This window comes from Lynx canadensis, chromosome A3, assembly GCF_007474595.2.
Source record: "Lynx canadensis isolate LIC74 chromosome A3, mLynCan4.pri.v2, whole genome shotgun sequence".
Classification (NCBI taxonomy): Eukaryota; Metazoa; Chordata; class Mammalia; order Carnivora; family Felidae; genus Lynx; species Lynx canadensis.
In genome coordinates this window covers 139617473-139637290 of record NC_044305.1, presented here as the reverse complement: position 1 = coordinate 139637290, position 19818 = coordinate 139617473, and the positions used below count along the sequence as shown (strand labels likewise).

The window sequence follows — 19818 nt, the reverse complement described above, 5'->3', positions numbered from 1 at the left end:
CCTGAGTGCGGCTCTGTGCTGATAGCTCAGAGCCTGGAACCTGCTTCAGATTCTGTGTCTCCCTCTCTCTCTCTGCCCCTCCCCTGCTCAAGCTTTGCCTCTCTCACTCTCTCAAAAATAAACAAACAAAAATTTTTTTAAAAGGGTTTTATATAAAGCAGACATTGACAGACTTAAAGGGAGAAATAGACAGCAATACAGTCCGGATGGGTGGTGGTGGTGGAGACTTCAATCCCCCACTTCCAACAGTGGGTGGTTATCTAGACAGAAAATCGGTGAGGAAACCCTGGACCCAGGCTACACGTCGACTGGGTGGACGCACAGACACATGCAGAACATTCCATCCGACGGCAGCAGGATGCACATTGTGCTCACGTGTGCATGCAACATTCTGCAGGACAGATCACACATCAGGCCACGAAGCAAATCTTAATAAATTGCAAAAGACTGAAATTATATCAAGCAATCTTTTCTGAATACAGTCACAAGAAATCACAAGAAAAAAAAACTTGGGAAATTCAAAACTATGTGGAGATTAGACAATATGCACACATGTAACCAGCAACAGCTATCATCATACTCAACAGTGAAAATCCGAACGCTTTTCCTCTAGGATGAGGAACAAACAAGGATCCTCACTCTTGCCACTTCTGTTCAACATAGTATAGGAAGTCCTAGAAGTGTAATTAGGAAAGAAAAAGAAATAAAGGGACATGAAGGGGAGTGAGAAATACAGGCTTCCAGTTAGGGAATGAATAAAAAGGCAGCCACATTAGAAAGGGCAAACACTATTGTCACTGTTTACAGATGACATGTTATTATATATAGAAAACCTTAAGTGTCTATTAATGGCTGAATGGATAAAGAAAATGCGAGACACACATATAGAACAAAATCCTGGAATTTGCGAAAATATGGATGGACCTTGAGGGCACTATACTAAGTGAAATAAATCAGTCAGAAAAAGACAAATACCGCATGATCTCACTTGTATGGAAATCTAAAAAAGCCAAACTCATAGAAACAGAGAGTAGAGAGGTGGCTACCAGGGGCTGGGAGATGGGGAAAATTAGGAGATATTGGTAAAGCATACAAACTCCCAGCTATGGGAGGAATAAGTTCCAGGGATCTAACGTACAGCATGTCGACCATGCTTGACAATACAGTATTATATTCATAAATAATCGGGATTTACTAAGAGAGTACAACTTCAGTGTTCTCACCAAACCAAACAAAGAAGGAACAAAACAACAACAAAAAAACTTGTGAAATGACGGGTGTGCCAATTAACCCATTGGTAACCCTTCCCTAGTGTATATGTATGTATACGTATCATCACATTGTAGCCTTTAAATATTTTATAATTGTGTTTGTTAAGTATATATTAGTAAAGCCAAAAAGAAAACAAGTTAGGCAGCCAATCACACTGGTGGGTTTTATTTAACCTTCAGGCAAACGTCAGGGCCTCTAACTTTACACAGAGAAAGTAAAGAAACCAAAAATCAAGTCATTAACTTATCATTTAAAAAACATTTATTTAGGAACAACTGGGCCATGTCAACATAAGTTGATTCTTCTTCCAGAAATGCACAAACATAACCTCACACAGAAGAAAAGTTAATGTCATCTTTGTGGAATGCAGAATGGCTGAACTTCTTCGCAATAGGAAGAAGTTCAATACACATATATGCAATTTTTGAAGAGATAAAGATCATTTTTCAGGATTCATATATCTAGTTCATATCTACAACTAGAAGGATTACTTAATACCCTCGTTAAGCTAATTTCTTCTTCTCTGGTCACTTTGCAAATAGAAATAACATGAACTGGTATTCATGCTCCGACCTTTAAGATTCTCAAATTATAATGGCAATTACCATATACATAGCCGCTCATATGTTTATTGATGTTTGATAATTAACACAAAAGGGCTGTGACCTTGATGAATGGATGATATTAACTATTAAATAGTGTATTATAAAATTAGTACAAAGTATTTAAAGATATGTAAGCTAACCACTTATTGATAGAAAAAATCTTTTATATACTGGATAAAAGTTTATGGAATAAAGAGAAGTATTTTTAAAGTATATATTAAACATTGCTTAACTGGATAGTAAATCCTATCAGTGTGGAAATAAATGTTTTGTAATTCTCAAAGAAGAAAACAATGTAAACTTTAATTCATGGTAACATAGTTGGCTGGAAAAATGCCAGTTTGACCTCGAAGCTTCCCTTCCCACCAATCAAAATGAGAATCTGTTTTTGATATAACCGTGATTCTGTCTCCAGCTTGAAAATTCAAATCCCCTGGCTGTTGTCCTTCGAAAGAATATAGTGCTGTCACTTCTATGGGTTGATTCAAATTGCCTAAAACAAACAAACAAACAAAATTATTTAAATTGTTCCCATTTTTAATGGGAAACCCTGAGAAGAGTGTGTATCTAAGGTATAAGTTAACTTTTTTTTAGGACTTGATGTTCTGGCAGAATTCACAGCATGTGGTCCGTATGATTTCCTTCTTTGAAAAGAGCAAATGTTTGGTAATAACATTTCCTAAATCCACACAAGTCAAACTGTATGTTATTATATAGTTAACTATGTGTTTAGCAAATATCTGTGGTTATAATTGTTTGCATTTTGAATCACCTGTAAGGTAACACTACAAGCCGACTGTGGAATAACACGGGTTTGAACTGCACAGGTGCACAGACATGTGGATTTTTTGATAAACAGCATAGCCCTGTAAATGTATTTTCCTTGCTTTCTTAATAACATTTTTTTTTATCTAGCTTAGTTTATTATAAGAGTACAACATATGATACTTATAACATACAAAATATGTGTTAATCTACTACTTATGCTTTTGGTAAGGCTTCTGGCCGATGATAGGCTATTAATAGTTAAGTTTTGGGGAAGTCAAAAGTTTTATGTGGATTTTCAACTATACGGGCTGTGGTGCACCTAACCCCCGACACTCCATTTTTCAAAGGTCAACTGTATTTACATTCTTCCCCTTTTATTTATTTATTTTTTTTATTTTGGGGGGGGGGGCTGCTGCAGATAGGGACAGAGGGAGAGGGAGAGGAAGAAAGAGAGAGAGAATCTCAAGCAGGGTTCAATCCCACAACCCTGGGATCATGACCTGAGGCAAAATCAAGAGTCAGATACTCAAGCAAAAGAGCCACCCAGATGCCCCACATTTCCCCCCTTTTAACACAGCAACCATTATGGCTTCCTTGCACTGTAGCTGTTAGACATCTATGCTCATGATTTGACTGGAAAACCATACTCCAGGACAGAGCTAGAGAGTATAATACTAAGCGAAATAAGTCAGAGAAAGACAAATACCATATGATCTCACTCATATGTGGAATTTAAGAAACAAAACAAATGTGCAAAGAAAGAAAAAAGAGAGAGAGAGAGGGAGGGAGAACCAAGAAATAGACTCTTAACTATACAGAACAAACCGACAGTCACCAGAGCAGATGTGGGCAGAGGGATGGGGGAAAAAAGGGGTCGAGATTAGACTTATCATGATGAAAATAAAATAAAATAAAATGTTAAAAAGAAAAATCATGCTGTGTAGCCTTGGTTTTGAGGGTTCCAGCTGACATGCAAATTTTGCTGATTCAGCACATTTCCCCATAGGCTTCACGGCTGTTTTCATTTCTGTGCTTACTATATCCTTTTTCTCAAAACAGAGATAAACTCAAACCAGCACAGCAAGAAGTGTGTCTGCACACGCACAAGAGCTTCGACACAATGCGTAGAATCTTTTGTATTAGGAAAAAATACCTTGAGAATTGAGGAGTTAATATGAGGAAAAGACATTAAATATTAGAAACTGTAGAGCATCATAAGAAATAAAAAGAAACATACTTTCTGTGTAGTCATCTCCTTGGAATTTTTATATTTCTATTTCATGTATTTTGTGCACTTATTAGGCAATTAGATGCTTGTTAAGTGCATCTTAGTGCGGATACACTGAAAACATAAATAACCGAATTCTGCAAGCCAGTTCCTTATTTCAACCTATACTGTTACAATAAAAAATAAACCCAATTTGGCCTGTCAGTAAGAAATAAAAGTAATCAGCACTTTAATTAAGCCACATTGACTGAAACACTGAATTTGTAGCTCACGCAAGATGGGGCCACACTTCTTCCTGTAAAGCACGTGGCATGTGGTTCTTCGAGTTCTCCCAGAGAAATAACCCTAATAACAACTAATATAATGACATTACAGATATTACTGGCATTAGTTCTCTCTATAATACAGACATGTTCTGCATATTTGTAGGTTCTTACTGTATTAACTTTTCGTCTGTCCACTTTAAGGAAGAAGTTAAAAGTATGTCACAGAAGAGTAAAATGGTGATATTTTACCTGCATATTCCTAAAGCCAGTGCGTGCGGCAGCCAACACACATTGGTCATTACCGCCTACATGACAAGTGACAAGTGACTGAGAGGCTGCATGGACGTGGGACACACAGCAAGTCCTCGTGTCAGGCCTCCTCGTCATTAGATCAGTGGAATGTAGGTTAACGGAGAAAAAAATCATTCTGAAAATCAGTTTCTTATCAATAATTGTGTTTATCACCTCCATACATAGAGCTCAACCTCGGGGCGCCTGGGTGGCGCAGTCGGTTAAGCGTCCGACTTCAGCCAGGTCACGATCTCGCGGTCCGGGAGTTCGAGCCCTGCGTCAGGCTCTGGGCTGATGGCTCAGAGCCTGGAGCCTGTTTCCGATTCTGTGTCTCCCTCTCTCTCTGCCCCTCCCCTGTTCATGCTCTGTCTCCCTCTGTCCCAAAAATAAATAAACGTTGAAAAAAAAAAAATTAAAAAAAAAAAAAAAGCTCAACCTCTATTAAGCAAACAATGAACGAAAACCCTCAAGTAATTCCTCCTTTCTCCTTGTCAGACACATCTGATAATACAAAGAAGCAAACAAAAAGAGTGCTAGTAAACATCAGGAATGTTCTGGAAGTCATAGCCATCTTAGCAGCCATACAGGTGTGTGTTTGTAGCACTAGGTACAAAAAGTAGAAATGCACTAAAAGAGGATCACAGTGGTAACAGGCAACAGCCCTGAGTATATAATACGAGCGGCCTCCTGTTCACAGAGTCGGGCACTGTAACAGCACAAGACATGTGCCCCTCTAGGCCTCATCTCCAGCGAGGCAGCCACTTTGCAGAACATTAAACTGAGGTGGAAGGTGTTAGGCAATTTGTCCAGGGAGCTGAGATCTGAATCCCAGAAGTCTGTCCCCAGCTACTCATAAGCACCATTGACATCATACCCCAAGGTACTCAGCAGCCACAAAAGTATTAAATTGTTTTCAACAGACTGAACTTGGATTTATCAGGGCATTTTACTTCTGTTAGGCAAATTTTCAGGGAGAATTGGCATATTTTTCTGCATCACTGAGTTATCAGGACTCTCCAAATGATAAGAATGTTGGATGATGGTCCTGGGTAATCACTGATAACAGAACTGATTTTTACCAGTCTTAGGAAAATATTTCACGATGAACACTTAGAGGAAGAAAGATATTATGAACTAAATGAGAGGACGGCGGACTTAGTTCAGTCCCTGCCCTCTCACTCAGGTGTTGTCCACTTTCCTCTGGACTGCAGTTTCCAAATGAACTAAAGACAAAGTGGTGGTGGAACAGGTGTAGAAGGGCAAGGCAGGTGGTTCTGAGATGCAGCGGAGAACAAGGCAGTGCTGTGGGGTTTGAGGAGGTTGGTACATTGAGATTGCTGGCACATCTAGAGAAGAATGTGCCCTGGATAGGCAGACACGGTGTGCCCTAGGAGAGTCGGCAGTTCAGGCAGTTGCTGGGAAATTCCTCCACATGCAAACAGAGGCTGGGCCAAGATGGCGGGCGGGGGGAGGCAGGTGCTCCCTGGAGGTGACTGTCCACAGGCCATTCAATGCTGTAACCTGTTAGTTTTTTCTTCAATCAACATGACTTAAAGTTCTTCTTTACTGATATATTAGGGATAATTTCCATGAGGAAAATTTTAATGCCCACAAAATAATTTATTTTAAAAATAGGCGGGCCTTTTCTCTGAAAGGAGGTATGTCCTTCCAGGAAGGGAGAGCCCTCTGGGGACCTTGGAAACAGACCCCACCAATTGCTAAAATGTCTGGAATTCACGGATGCATTTTCTTCTGAGTTATATGACTTCAAGTTTTATATTCCCGTGTTTAAAAAATATGGAGGCTCTTAGGGGCGCCTGGGTGGCGCAGTCGGTTAAGCGTCCGACTTCAGCCAGGTCACGATCTCGCGGTCCGTGAGTTCGAGCCCCGCGTCAGGCTCCGGGCTGATGGCTCGGAGCCTGGAGCCTGTTTCCGATTCTGTGTCTCCCTCTCTCTCTGCCCCTCCCCCGTTCATGCTCTGTCTCTCTCTGTCCCAAAAATAAAAAAACATTGAAAAAAAAAAAAATTTTAAAAATATGGAGGCTCTTTGAAACAATTAGTCATTTTCATCATAATTCAAGTTTAATTCAAATACAGCTTATTTTTCTCTCCCAAATCAGGACTACGCTTAACAGGAAACAGATTACAATCAGCGTGAGTGATTGGCAGCTGCCCTGAGGCTCCTAATTAGCAAGACTGGGTCTACAGGACTTCACTAGTTACTCCCAGTGGCTTTCTGATGGGAGTCTGCATAATGTAACCCATATGCAGCCAATAAATACATCTGGCCCCAGACATAATTCAGGAGAGGAATCTCAGCCTTTGGAAGGTCCATTTCAAGGCAGGCAGAAGTAGGAGAACACATCTTTGGTTTTGTGACACATTTAATGTAGTGAGGAATTGCATGGCTGATTTAACTCTCACACCCACATAGCCTCAGGCCAGGTGTGGGGTCTGTCACTTTGGGGACCACGGTTTCTGGAGAAGAGTCAGAGTCAGTGGTGAGTGAGGCAGATAAGGCCACTAGGTGAGGTCACCAGACATGCAGTTCTCAAAAGGTAATGTCTGGGCATTTGTCACGACTGGGTTGTCACGACTCGGGGGGGGGGGGTGCTACTGGCATCCAGAGACTTAGTTCCGGGGCACTCCTGGCCATCCACGCAGCACAGGGTGGCCCCTGCAATGGGTGTGCCCAGATTGTCACTGCAAACTACTGGGCGGATAGGAGGCAGGCAATGGATACTGACGTCGAAGGACACAGCCTGTTGCAGAGACTGTGGACCTTCCCGGTTGTCTCTGTGACAGGCCCAAGCAGCACGTAGCCGGGGCCTCCAAAGGGTGCGAAACAGAAGTACGTGCAGCTTGGAAACTACTGCTATGTCCAGCAGCCCATGCAGAACTACAGCTTGTCGGTGGGCATGGGACAGGCTAAGATGGGGCCTGGGTGTCCTGGTGAATGGGCTTGAACCTCAGCTCAGGCCTGTGCATTGTGACTTTTCTCTCCAGGAATGCTCTGCCAGGATGTGAGAAGGTCCTTGGCAAGAGTTTAACTGGTTTCACAGCTGCTTTTTAAACACACAATAGTGCGAAGTAAGTTTTATTTTAAAAATAGACTTTTAGCCTTCCCTTTCATTTTTTTTCTTCAAAATCTTTTATTTGGAGAAAGGACAAAATAAATTAATACTAACCTAGTGCCCACTGTTTGTACACTTTAACTCATCCTACCCTCAAATATAAAAACAAAATCCCACCAACCAACCAACCACGGGCCGGTAACGTTATCCTTGGATCACACAGCTAGTGATGAAAGTATTGAATTCAAGTCTGAGTCTCCTTCCAGAGCCCACTCAGGGTTTTGTTTCTTATAACTTGACACTTCCCTCCGTGCCTTTTGGGGGGTATTTCTAACATTCTCTAGGCACCTGGGCTATGGGCATGAGCTCTAGAGATCCCTAGGAAAGGGCTGCAGTCCCCACTGTCACCTTACTAAGCACCCCTTGCTAAGTCTACAGCGTCTGTCATCCCTTGTCTTTCAGCGTCCCTGCTGGGCCCCCTCCCCAAGCAACTCAGCTTGTCTGTTGACCTCAAATGTAAGAACCCCTTTAATTGCAGGATACCTAAGTATGGGTCTAAATCTAACAGTCTTTAAAAATAAAAGACCACAATATAAAGTCTTAGATGTTTATGCTACTTGGGCATAAACATTTATATGTTGACCCCTTTTGCTTCCAAAGGATGTGTCCAAAGGTCACATTTAACACTCTCGGTAATCTCTACCATGGCTGTAAATCACATTTTCAAGAACAAAATACATTTTTTAAAACCTGTCAGGGTTTTTTCACTATGCCTGAGACCACAGCACAGCACTCTCCCAAAGTCAAGCCCAGGCCATCAGACTGGCTCTGAACACAGACCTCTGCATCCACTCCCTGAAGGGAATTACCTGGGAGAGGATGGCCAGAACTGGGCTCCAAACAACTGAAACCAGGCTGGAAGAAAGAGGAAAGTCAGAAAATCTAATCTAGCAGGAAAAGGTTGACTTCTGTTCAAGGAACTCTGCTTAAGAGACATTTTTGAAGTATCTTTATAATTTTTTGTTAAATGGGTACTTAGTTACCTTGCCAATCTGTTTCCACCACACAGATAATGCCCAGGTAGTTTGCTTACCCAGGAGTATATGGTTCTGTGATTCCAGTGATACAAGATGATGTGAAAAATAGGCTATTTTACAGCTGGTTAACCTCTGCCTTCACTGTGTGTCCCGTTCACATTTCTAAATAATTGCTTACTTCTTTCAAAGAACATTTTCTAAAGATTAAAGTAAGACAGGTTGAGGGACTATTTTTATCACAGCAAATCCTAATGAGTTTTATGAAGTAGCTCCCAATAATGGCAAAATATCTGAACACGAAAAATTTTAAAAATCCTTAAACATATAAAAATATTCATGGGGCTAAAACCCAGAGCAAATGTGATGATGACGAAGCTGTAATTCACAATGAGCAAACTTTGTCTTTCTTTCCTGACAAGGCTTTACAAGATCCTGTAGTTCAGCCTCCGACAAGCCCATGGGCCCTGGAGCCAGCTCCCTCCTGAGCCAGGCGCGTCATACCAGGTGACTGTCCCTCCTGGGTTCCCCACCACGCTGCTAATCTCAGATTATAAGCAAGTAAGCGAGCAAAGCCACAGCATTTTTTAAATGAGGTACTTTTCAGAATAACGTGCATATTCTATAAGTCAAGGAAGTGATGTACGCCTTCCTAGAGATTTTTACAACCTGCCAGATTAATTAGAAATTTTGTGATTATAAGATCAATGTGAGTAATTTTTAACATGTAGATATTTTATTTACCAACTCTCTCCTGATAGCTGGAAAGTTCAGGGTACAGCTTATATTTGTTTCCATTACCTGCAAAAAAAAAAAATTAGAAAACTTATTCACATATATTAAAAAAGATAAATAACATAAAATATTAGCATATATAAAATAGCCAAGAATGCCTAATCTTGCCCTTGCAAAGCAAATACTTTAGTATATGTGCTGCTGAAGCGAGCACAACAGAGCAAATACTTTAAATTGCTCAGTGATAGAACTCTCATTATTTTATCACCCTTTAAATCAAGAGGAGCCTGAATAAACCCAGGGAATACACTGAGCATAGGCAGAGAGTAAATACGTGATATGCACATGATCAGAAGCACTACAACTCACGACCTTGGACATATATGTTCATGGAAAATGCACACACATCTGTTTTCCAGAGCAATCATAAAATACCTGAATTCAAAAAAGTTTGTAATCCCCAAACCAGTGATTTTAAACATTCTTGTTTGCTTGACTCCTCAAATAATTTTTAAGCAGCATGTATTCACTTGCATATTTTTAAATTAACACCTAAAATTGCTCAATATAAGCCTAAAAGTTTTAAAGGGCATGCTTTGTAGCATATTTCAATATCAATTATTTAAATTAAATAATTACATCTCTCCTTTTTGGGATAACAGAATATAAATATCACAGTAAAAATACACATCATTAATACTGTATCTGTACTCACCATCGTGAGTTTAAAAAACAAAGTTTTTTAAAAATTTGATTTGAGACAGAGAGAGAGCAAGCATGAGTGGGGGGGGGGCAGAGAGAGAGGGAGAGAGAGAGTCCTAAGCAGGCTCTGTACTGTCAGCACAGAGCCCAACGTGGGGCTCGATCTCACAAAGCATGAGATCATGACCTGAGCCAAAATTAAGAATTCGGTGAAAAAAGCACCAAGCTTTTGCAGATATCAGAAATTATGTAATGCTCATTTTAACCTTTTAGTCATATTTCCATTCCCTTTGTCCCACAGATTTTAACTTTTTTTTTTTTTTAACATTTATTTACTATTGAGAGGCAAGAGAGAGACAGAGCATGAGCATGGGAGGGGCAGAGAGAGAGGGAGACACAGAATCAGAAGCAGGCTCCATGCTGTCAGCACAGAGCCTGACACAGGGCTCGAACTCAAACTGCGAGACCATGACCTGAGCTGAAGTCGGATGCTTAACCGACTGAGACACCCAGGCACCCTGTCCCAAAGATTTTATACTAATATATTAATATATTTTATGGAACAGTTTCTACAACAAAAATTTGTACAGAAATTTATTTTTTAATTTTATTTGAAGTAAGCACAAGACTGTTAAATAATTTCTTACAGATCGAGTTATTATTGTAATCATTACTGGTACACAATTGACCAAAATCTTAAATATAGTATAAATTTGTTAACTTACTAAACAGGAAAGTAAATTTTTATTTGAAACACAGCTCAATAGATGGATGAGACTTTAGCTCATTAAGCAGGATGACTATTTCTTATTTCTAGAATGACAGAGGTTCAACGTCAAGTTGTATTTTAATATTCCTTTTTAAATGTATAGGTGCTATGAAGGCTGGTTCTTATAAAAACTAGAGAGGGCTAGAAGGATACATTTTACAGCAATGTAACAGAATTATTTGATGTTCCTTCTGAGAGAGAGGTCAAAAAATCACATGGTTATCTGTAATTAAAACATAATAATAAAATATTTATAAGATAATAAGATACTTTTATAACTTTCTGTTTTGGTGATAGATAGCTACGTGATTCTTAAAATAAGCAATATATAGTGATAATACTAATTACTGTTGTTACATAAGCTAACACGACAATCCCATCGTCCCTCTTCAGTTTTGTGGAAAGCAGAGAAACAAAGAACCACTGTCCAAACGACTCGACTTGCTACTCCTCAGTCACTCACTAACTACGTCAGTATCTATATTTCAGATTACATCACCATTCTTACATTTTGGAGACAATGTAGCACGGTGTGATTTGGATGACTTGGGGGTTACTTTTCTTACTCAGGTGTGGAACAAAACCCCTCAGGAAGGCCAGGGGAGGATGGCCTGTACGTCCCGTTGTGAACGGAAATGGCTTTCAGAAGGAGCATGTCTCGAGCCGGACAGTGTGTCTCTCACACTGTTGCTCTCATACCCTAGGCAGTGTCGGGTACCCTGAGGATACAAGTACAATTTGCAGGCTGCGGCCTAAGAAGCTTATGACATAAGAATATAGAAATAAACATTGGCAGCACGGGGAAGAGGGTATAAATATTCCAAAAGGATCTAATTTTAAAAACTGACTAGAAATAAGAGATTTTGGGTAGTGATCAGATATAGGACAAAATACATGCAAATTAGGACTTTCTCAACATAAAAATAAGCACTCCAAAATAGAAATGGGAAAGTACATTCCATTCACCCAGCAAACCAAAATTATAAAGTACTTAGGAATAAATTTAACAAGAAAGGCACAGACACTATGAAATCTTAGGAGTGACAGAAAAATGCCTCAGCAAATGGAAAGCATAAAATGGAAAGATTATCATAAACACGCCAAATGAGCTAATTTATATGTTATTGTGATTAATATCCCAAGTCATAGAATTACTCTAAGTTCATAGCATTATTTTTTGGAATTGCACATTGCATACTGCAGACCCCCTTATCCACAGCTTTCCTGTTTCACAATTGCCTGCGGTTAACCACAGCCCAGAAGTGGCTCATCCTCCTTCTGATTTACTGTCAGAAGGTCAGAAGAAGCCTAATGCCACCTCACAACTGTGTCAATCACCTCACTGCGTCTCATGTGGGCATCTCATCACCTCCCATCATCACAAGAAGGGGGAGAAAAGTACAAGATATTTTAAGAGACAGAGAAACCACACTCATTGGACTTTTATTATAGTACGTCATTGTAATTTTTCTATTTTATTATTGCTAATCTCTTACTGTGCCTAATTTATAAGGGAAACTTGATCACCGGTGTATGTATAGGAAGAAAAACATAGTTTATATGAGGTTCAGTACTATCCATGGTTGCAGGCATCCACGGGGATCATGGAACTTAGCCCTCACGGATAAGGGGGGACTAACTCTGCATGAAAAACAAGGCCAACAGACAAATGATTCATGTAGAAAAAAAACTGTAGCCCGAATGACAAAGTGTACAAAGTGTACAAATGTACAAAGTACAATGTACAATGTACAAAGTGCTTCTACAAATGGAAAAGGCAACAAATACTCCAACAGAAAAAAATCGACCAATGAAATGAAGAAAGTTTTCAGAAAAGATTGAAGACAAAACTCCAGCAATTATATCAAGAAACCTTTAAGTCACTAACTGACAGGGGCAACACAATCCAAATAAAAAGGAGATATAACCAACCCTAACACATGCAAATACTCTAACACTAACAGTGGTGAGGAACATATATGATGCAGAGAGCTACAAGTGGGAGAGTGCTTATGGTGGGCAGTATATGTATATGTAGTGGGCACTGTATATAGTGGGGAGAGTGCATGCTGGGAAGCGTATACAGTGGGGAGTGTGCGTGCTGGGAAGTGTATACAGTGGGGAGTGTGCGTGCTGGGAAGTGTATACAGTGGGCAATGGCTGATGAGACTCGGTAGTAGTAAAAACTTAAAAAACAATCTACCTAATCTGTTGAAATTTAAAAAATATGTCCTTTGACTTACTATATCCATTCCTGGTAATTATCTCCAAAAATAAATAAAGAAATAAATGAAAGTACCAATATGTAGACACACAAATTTGCAAAGATGTAAATTGTGGAGATGGTTGGCATGGGAAAAAAACTGAAATAATGTCAATACCTATCAGTAGGAGAGCAGCTGAATAAATAAGTTTTTTGCCCCATGGAATATTAAAAGGCCATTAAAAAGAATTAATTGGAGCTGCACCAGTTGATTCAGATGTTTCCATGAGGTGTTTTTCAGCAAAATAAATAAAACCCACAAGCAAGATAGAGTAAAACATGTATAACATGGCAGCATTTTTACGAGACAAAATATTCTTTCCATGTGTATATATGTTCTTACACATGTGTCTGTGAGTAGGACTATCAAAGAAAGATACATGTGGAGAGAAATACAGATGTCTACACCGCATGTTGTCAACATAGATTTCCTGAAATGAGTATGGGGGAGGGCACCATGTGAGTTAGGGGGTGAAATGAAGGAAAGGCAGCAACTCATAAAAGAAAAAGAAAATAATGCATCAAAAACCATCTATTATGCATTTATATAAAATTATATATGTGAAGATATGTAATTAAGAATTAAGATTCTGTTTTTTAATAAAAAACTTATTTTTATAGGTCAGATTTAATTTTATTAAAAAAAATACTTATTTGTTTTTGAGTGAGAGACAGCATGAGCGGGGGAGGGGCAGAGAGAAGGAGAGAGAATCCCAAGCAGGCTCCACGCTGTCAGTGCAGAGCCTGATGCAGGGCTTGAAGTCACCAATTGTGAGATCATGACCTGAGCCACAACCAAGAGTCAGATGTTTAACTGACTGAGCCACCCAGGTAGGTGCCCTGAGATTTAATTTTTTTAATGTTTAGTTATTTATTTTTGAGAGAGAGAGAGAGAGCAAGAGAGAACAGGGGAGGGGCAGAGACAGAGGAGACAGACAGAATCCCAAGCAGGCTCCACGCTGTCAGTGCAGAGCCTGATGCAGGGCTTGCGCCCAAGAACTGCAAGATGGTGACCTGGGCAGAAATCAAGTCAGAGGCTTAACTGACGGAGCCACCTAGGTGCCCTCATAAGATTTTTACACATGCATCTTACAGACATGTATTTTCCTAGTGAGGAGACTTCAGAAACATCATGTATTTTAAGACATAACTACAGAGGTCAAATTTTATGTAATCACTCAGCTTTAAAATAAAAATAGACTCCAGTGCCCACATCTTGTTACTCACTGGAAATATGAGTGTACGCAAATTAATCACCTGAACATGAATCAGAAATAGACCATCCCTATTGAAAGAAGAATATGGCATCCCAGGAGACAAAGGAACAGCCGGGTCACACAGTAAGAGTGGGTAATAAAGGACAGGTTTGGTTCCTGAGTGTCTTCCAGGGAGGGGACATGTAGGCAAGCTAACGGCACAGCCAGGAGCCAGCATGAGGGCGGAGACTGCGTGTGGGTCGGCAGGTGAAGGGGCGGTGGATACAGAGCCTGAAGGAGGGGCCATCCTCCTGCCCTCTAGAGCCTTTGACACTTCTCCTCCTCCTCCCAGACCTTATCACATGCTTCCTTCTGGTGATGGCAGTTACTTCTCCCCATGGGACACCTCCTGTACTAGACTGAAAGTTCTTCAAGGACAGGATGTAAGGTGGATTCATCTTTGTACTCGCAAAAGCCACTGCACAATGCTCTTGAATAATAGTGGATCACTATATGAAGCATCACCTCCTTTACCATATTGCTAGGTACTGTTACCCTCTGTGCCCATAGAGCAGAATTCCAAGAGTGACTGTCATACAAACCATGAATGGAAAGAGGGATGGAGGCCAGAGCCTGGTGCTTTAAACATTTAGTCTAGTTTAAAACCAGCCTTATGAAATCCTGAGCTCCTAAGAATATATGGCTTAGATCAATATTCAGAATATAAATCTATGAGCATACAAGAAAAATGGCTTATTTTGTTCCTATTTCAAATCAGCAGGATAGCAGTCTTTGGAAGAAATGACAAAATAAATGAGAAAATGTTTAAAGATAAATCTTTGTAAATTAGAGAAAGCCTCTTCTGAATGAGAAGAAGCTTTCACAAGTTACAGTCATGAGAATACCTTTGTATTTAGAGGAGTCTGAGCATTTGTTTTTCTCTTCAACACATTTTAGTTCTATTTGATACTAAAGTTTAACAATTGTTAATTATAATTATATTTGAATTACGACAAAAATATTTACTTTGGGAGCCAGAGTTCAGCGGGACTTGTGCAGATGACTGCTGTGGTCTTGACAATGGTTTCGGAGGTAATTCTTTAGCCTGGGAGGGACAAAAAAAATGCACATGATTTTAAAATACTTTATTACCATGGAGCATGTGAGGCTTTTTTCTTCTGGAGAATGTATGTGGCCTATTTTACCCCATGCACTTATTAACGAAGCACCCTACGTGAGCACAGGTAGTGTGCTTCGGGCCACACTCGGCTGAAATGGACGCCACATGCAGGGGTTGACAGTGGGTGCCCTTCTGTACCTCGCCTCATCCAGGCACCGCTGACAACCTACGCGGGCACAGCCACCTGGTGACTGGCTCGGCAGCCCCTGGGAGGCCGTGACAACGTAGGCTTGCTGTGGCGGCTTTCGTGCCCTGTGATGGGGATCAAGCGACTCCGAAGGGTGTCGTGGAACTTGGTGCTCACGATCGATGCTCGGAGGCCTGAGACCTGTGTGTCAGCAGCTACCGTTAGCACGGCTACTGGTACAAAGTCCTCTCCTCAGAGACGCAAGTATGGAAAACAACCTATGTTTCTCCTCGAGGTTTGTACAGATGACACATCAGAGGTGTATGACATTTTCACGAGGACTTTACGCAAATGAGAGTATAAGGGAAGTGGAGTCGGTTATCAGAAACCTGATATCAAGGGCAGAATATGCTATTTCCTGCGACTGCTAAGAGACACAAAAAAAAACCACGCATTACAGCAGGCTTCCTCTGTTGCTTTGCTGCTTTTCTTGCGTTGATTCGCTGCCCTTCATTTTCATACTTTTCAGTAAAGGAATCGAGAATCTCATAGAGATCTTCCGCTTGAGCAGGCCGCGGCATGTCTCCAAATAAAATGTCATAAGCTCGGATGTCTTGACAATAAAACCTAATAAGGAATATCAAATCAAGAACATTTATAGACATAGAGCTTTCCTAGAGCTGAAAGTAGGACACATACCTGTGTGTAGGGATATACTCACATCTAATACTTCACATATACTATTTTTCCAACACTAACTACAAGCTATAACCCGTTAAGCCCCTAAGTTCACTCCCCCAAGATCATCTGTAGAGCCAATCACCATAAACAGTCTGATACACATACTCTTTCTCCAATAATATAAAAATCGAATCACATATACAAACACATCTATATAAACACATGTATGCAAATACATCTACGCTTATGCGAATATACCTACAAGCATATACATTTTTACAGGCTTTTATTTTTTAAGTTTCTTACAAAAATGGGGCCAACAAATACGGCTTTGTAATTTCTTTAAAACTGTTATTTGCATCAGAACTATATAAAGATTTGCCTTACGTGTTTGGAAGCCCTGCAATTAATTAAGAAGTATGTTTGTTTAGTTTATCCAGATTCACGTGAACTTTAGTGAGAAAGTCTTCTGAAGGCCTGAAATCAGAAGTTTCTAAAAGAATGCTTCAAAAACGAGAAGTAGAAACATCTCTCTTGGCTTTATAAGACACAGAGCTCTGCAAATCTTTATTTTTCCCCACTCCTCCTATTTTCCAGTTTCTGTGGCTTACACTGAATATTGTCACATGTGCTTATTAACTCTTTAAAAATTTTTTTTAATGTTTATTTCTTGAGAGACAGAGAGAGACAGAGTGCAAGTGGGGAAGGGACAGAGAGAGAGAGGGAGACACAGAATCCAAAGCAGACTCCAGGCTCTGAGCTGTCAGCACAGAGCCCAGCGCGGAGCTCAAACCCACGGCCCACGAGATCATGACCTGAGCCAAAGTTGGCTGTTCAACTGAGCCAGCCAGGTGCCCCAGTGTGCTAGCAAACTCTTGAGTGAGCAGTAAATTTTGTGCAGATTTTCCCTGGAAAGCAGGCAGATGAGGTTGGGGGGTAGGGGTTCCTCCGCTGTAACCAGACAGCACTGTCGGCTCCTGCCAAGCTCCCAGCTAGTGGGATCTCTGCCTGCCACGTTCTGAAGGAAGTTTCTCTTGTCAGTCAACCTTTTATCTTCCTCTGAGAAGCCAGACATGTTTTAGTGGCGATGTAGAGAAGCAGTTTGGGGAAAACTTAGCCAGATGCCAGTTTAAAGTACAAGTTCTTCTCCACCTGTCAAAATACTTCTAAATCCGTGTTTTAAAAACCAAAATTGATCTCCATTTTATGGAAAAACAACAAAGGCAGAGAGTCATAATAGACAGCCTCTCATAATGAGGAATATTTTGACTGACCTACAAGTTGTAACTTAGGTACTTTTACAGATGTTTGAAAAATATACTGAATATGATACAGCCAACTAATACAATATTATGTAGCCATTCACTTACACTTATGATTCTTGCAATGCTGGATGGAAAAAAGGATTTGCAATTCTATCTATTATGATTACAATCATATGTGGCAAAACAAGGGGAGTTATGCTTAGGGAAACATTGTCGGGCAATAAAGCCAACTGAGCAGTGTTCATCTCAAAGGGGTAGAATGGGATTTTTTCCCTTCCTTATAATTTTTTGTGTGTGTTTTCTAGATTTTGTCTAAGTACATATTGCTTTATATTGAATCTTTAAATAAAGAAATAGAGTCAAATGTTGCATATTCTTAAAATATGGTCTTAAAAAAAGAATATACGAAATTACTCTGTAAACTCCAAAGAACTGTGTGAATCTACGACGTACTATTTTTCTCATCACACTTTCCTCAAATTAAAACTATTTGGCTTGCACTTACTTTCGATTAGTTTCTTTCCTTTCAATCAAACAACTGCCTTCTAGAGATACGCCAGCAAAGAGTCCTCTAGATTTGCAGTACGTGAAGACGGCGGCGGAGCTCCGTAGGGCAACATTTCCTTCCAAATTCCTGTGAAATGCAAGGTTTTGCAGGAGAGAGCCAGACTGGCAAGAGGACCGATCCTAAAGATGACTATCTGAACGGCACTGCACTTCTCCCTCCAAAGAGTGACATCGTTCTAATCTCAGGCCACTTGTTTTCATTCATTACTTCCTGTTGGCCTGAGCTAGATGTGTTTAGAGTGGTCTAGAGCAAGGACAGGGCAGGGGAAGGACTTGTTATTTAAAACCATTAAAAAATGATGTGATAATACAGAGGACCGCCTTGTACCCAATTCATGGAAAGCTGATAATTACCAACCTTGTCTTCCTTTCTTAAAACAGCAACGTACATTTCAAGAGTCCTAAAGACTGTGGGTTCTTTTTACACTGACTATTTTCATGGAATTTAGAAACGTTTTCAGAGGATTGTACTGTGTTAGCTTTTGTAAACAGTCTGAGCTTTCAGAATTTCTAAATTGCTCAGTTGACCCCAGAATAGTTGTTTGTTAACCGAGAGGGAAAATGCAGCATATATACTGTAAACATCACGCCAGTGAGACACTTTCATTTTAAGTTTTCACTAGTTTGAAGACAAGTTTTGTTTTCTTTCTTGATCAATACTGTCTTTTATCAGTTAATTCAATTTGACCTGGCTCCTTCAAAGCTGAAAGGTACATTTTATGTTCAATTCCAGTAGATACGATGGCCTTCATTTCTGAAATATTTAGTTTCCTTTTGTGTGTTCTAGTTTTAAATTTTCTCATTTTATCACACTGCCTATGTTTTCTATTTCTTCTAAAGAGCCTCAAACCCTCTGGGACATATGTAAATCATGAATCAGTTTCATTTCAATTCAAAGTTCCTCCTAATGCAAAACTGTATAGTTTTTAAGCCATTACTCTCCAACAGCCGTTCAGAAACTATGTCGTAGTACTCACCTTCCCAGGGGCCCAACTGCCACAGTAAAATTCCCTCCAAGTGTCAGGTTGCCACCTTTTGCAAAAGCTTCTACTGCTCTGTCATAATTCAAAATTATTACCAAATCTGATACCTGAAAATAAAAAAAGCCCATTCATTTAAGAATAATTGTCTAAATCTCATTTAAAATACACGTTGATTAGAACTCAAATATACACCATATAATGCAGCGAGAATTTCAATGTAGACAATGAAAGAATATGAAGGAAGGGTCATTGTTGTTTTGAGCTGAGGATTCACACAAGGGACATTTGCACAGGTCAGTGTGGCAGACACCCCCGACCATGTGCTGTGGGGCTCCATACAAACCTCCCCGGTCCACCCGACAAGCTGGTAATGCGGGTGACGACAAAGGTCTAGTAAGGTTAAGAGGACTGTCACAGTGATAGCCAGAACACATCAAACATAGGTAGATCAGAAAGAGCGAAAGTACTCTTTTAAACTAAACACATCAAGAAAGCCAAGCAAAGACCACGCAGCTAACAGTGAGGGTAGAAGGTCAAGGGTTCTCAATGACGTTTGCACCCTGAAATCCCTGGCAAGGCCACGTGCCTACCACCAGTACACTGCACGTCCACTTTCTTTTTGGCCTCAGAATTTGAAATGCCAGAAGGAAGCTAGTTAACCATTAGTTAGTGCCTCCTGCTAAGTTAGTTCTCTAAGGGCAAAAATTAGAACGTGAGACGGCTCAAGACATGCCAACAAGGACGGCATTTGGTTTTCAAGTTTGCCGGAGCTGTATGCAAGCCCCATGAGAGCCCAGAAATACAGAGAGCCC

The 19818-nt window shown here is 40.2% G+C and overlaps 1 protein-coding gene across 1 annotated transcript in view; it reads right to left on the bottom strand.

Annotated features, from left to right (window-relative positions):
- Positions 1-1421: 1421 nt before the first annotated feature.
- The window catches only part of SH3YL1 (SH3 and SYLF domain containing 1), a 40139-nt gene continuing 21742 nt past the window's right edge, over positions 1422-19818 (bottom strand). The window contains exons 5-10 of the mRNA XM_030311744.2: positions 19001-19113; positions 17962-18090; positions 15969-16137; positions 15230-15308; positions 9283-9339; positions 1422-2370 (exon numbers count right to left, since the gene is read on the bottom strand). Of these exons, the coding sequence (XP_030167604.1) occupies positions 2180-2370; positions 9283-9339; positions 15230-15308; positions 15969-16137; positions 17962-18090; positions 19001-19113 (738 nt within the window). The 3' untranslated portion in view covers positions 1422-2179. The remainder of the gene's footprint in view (positions 2371-9282; positions 9340-15229; positions 15309-15968; positions 16138-17961; positions 18091-19000; positions 19114-19818) is intronic.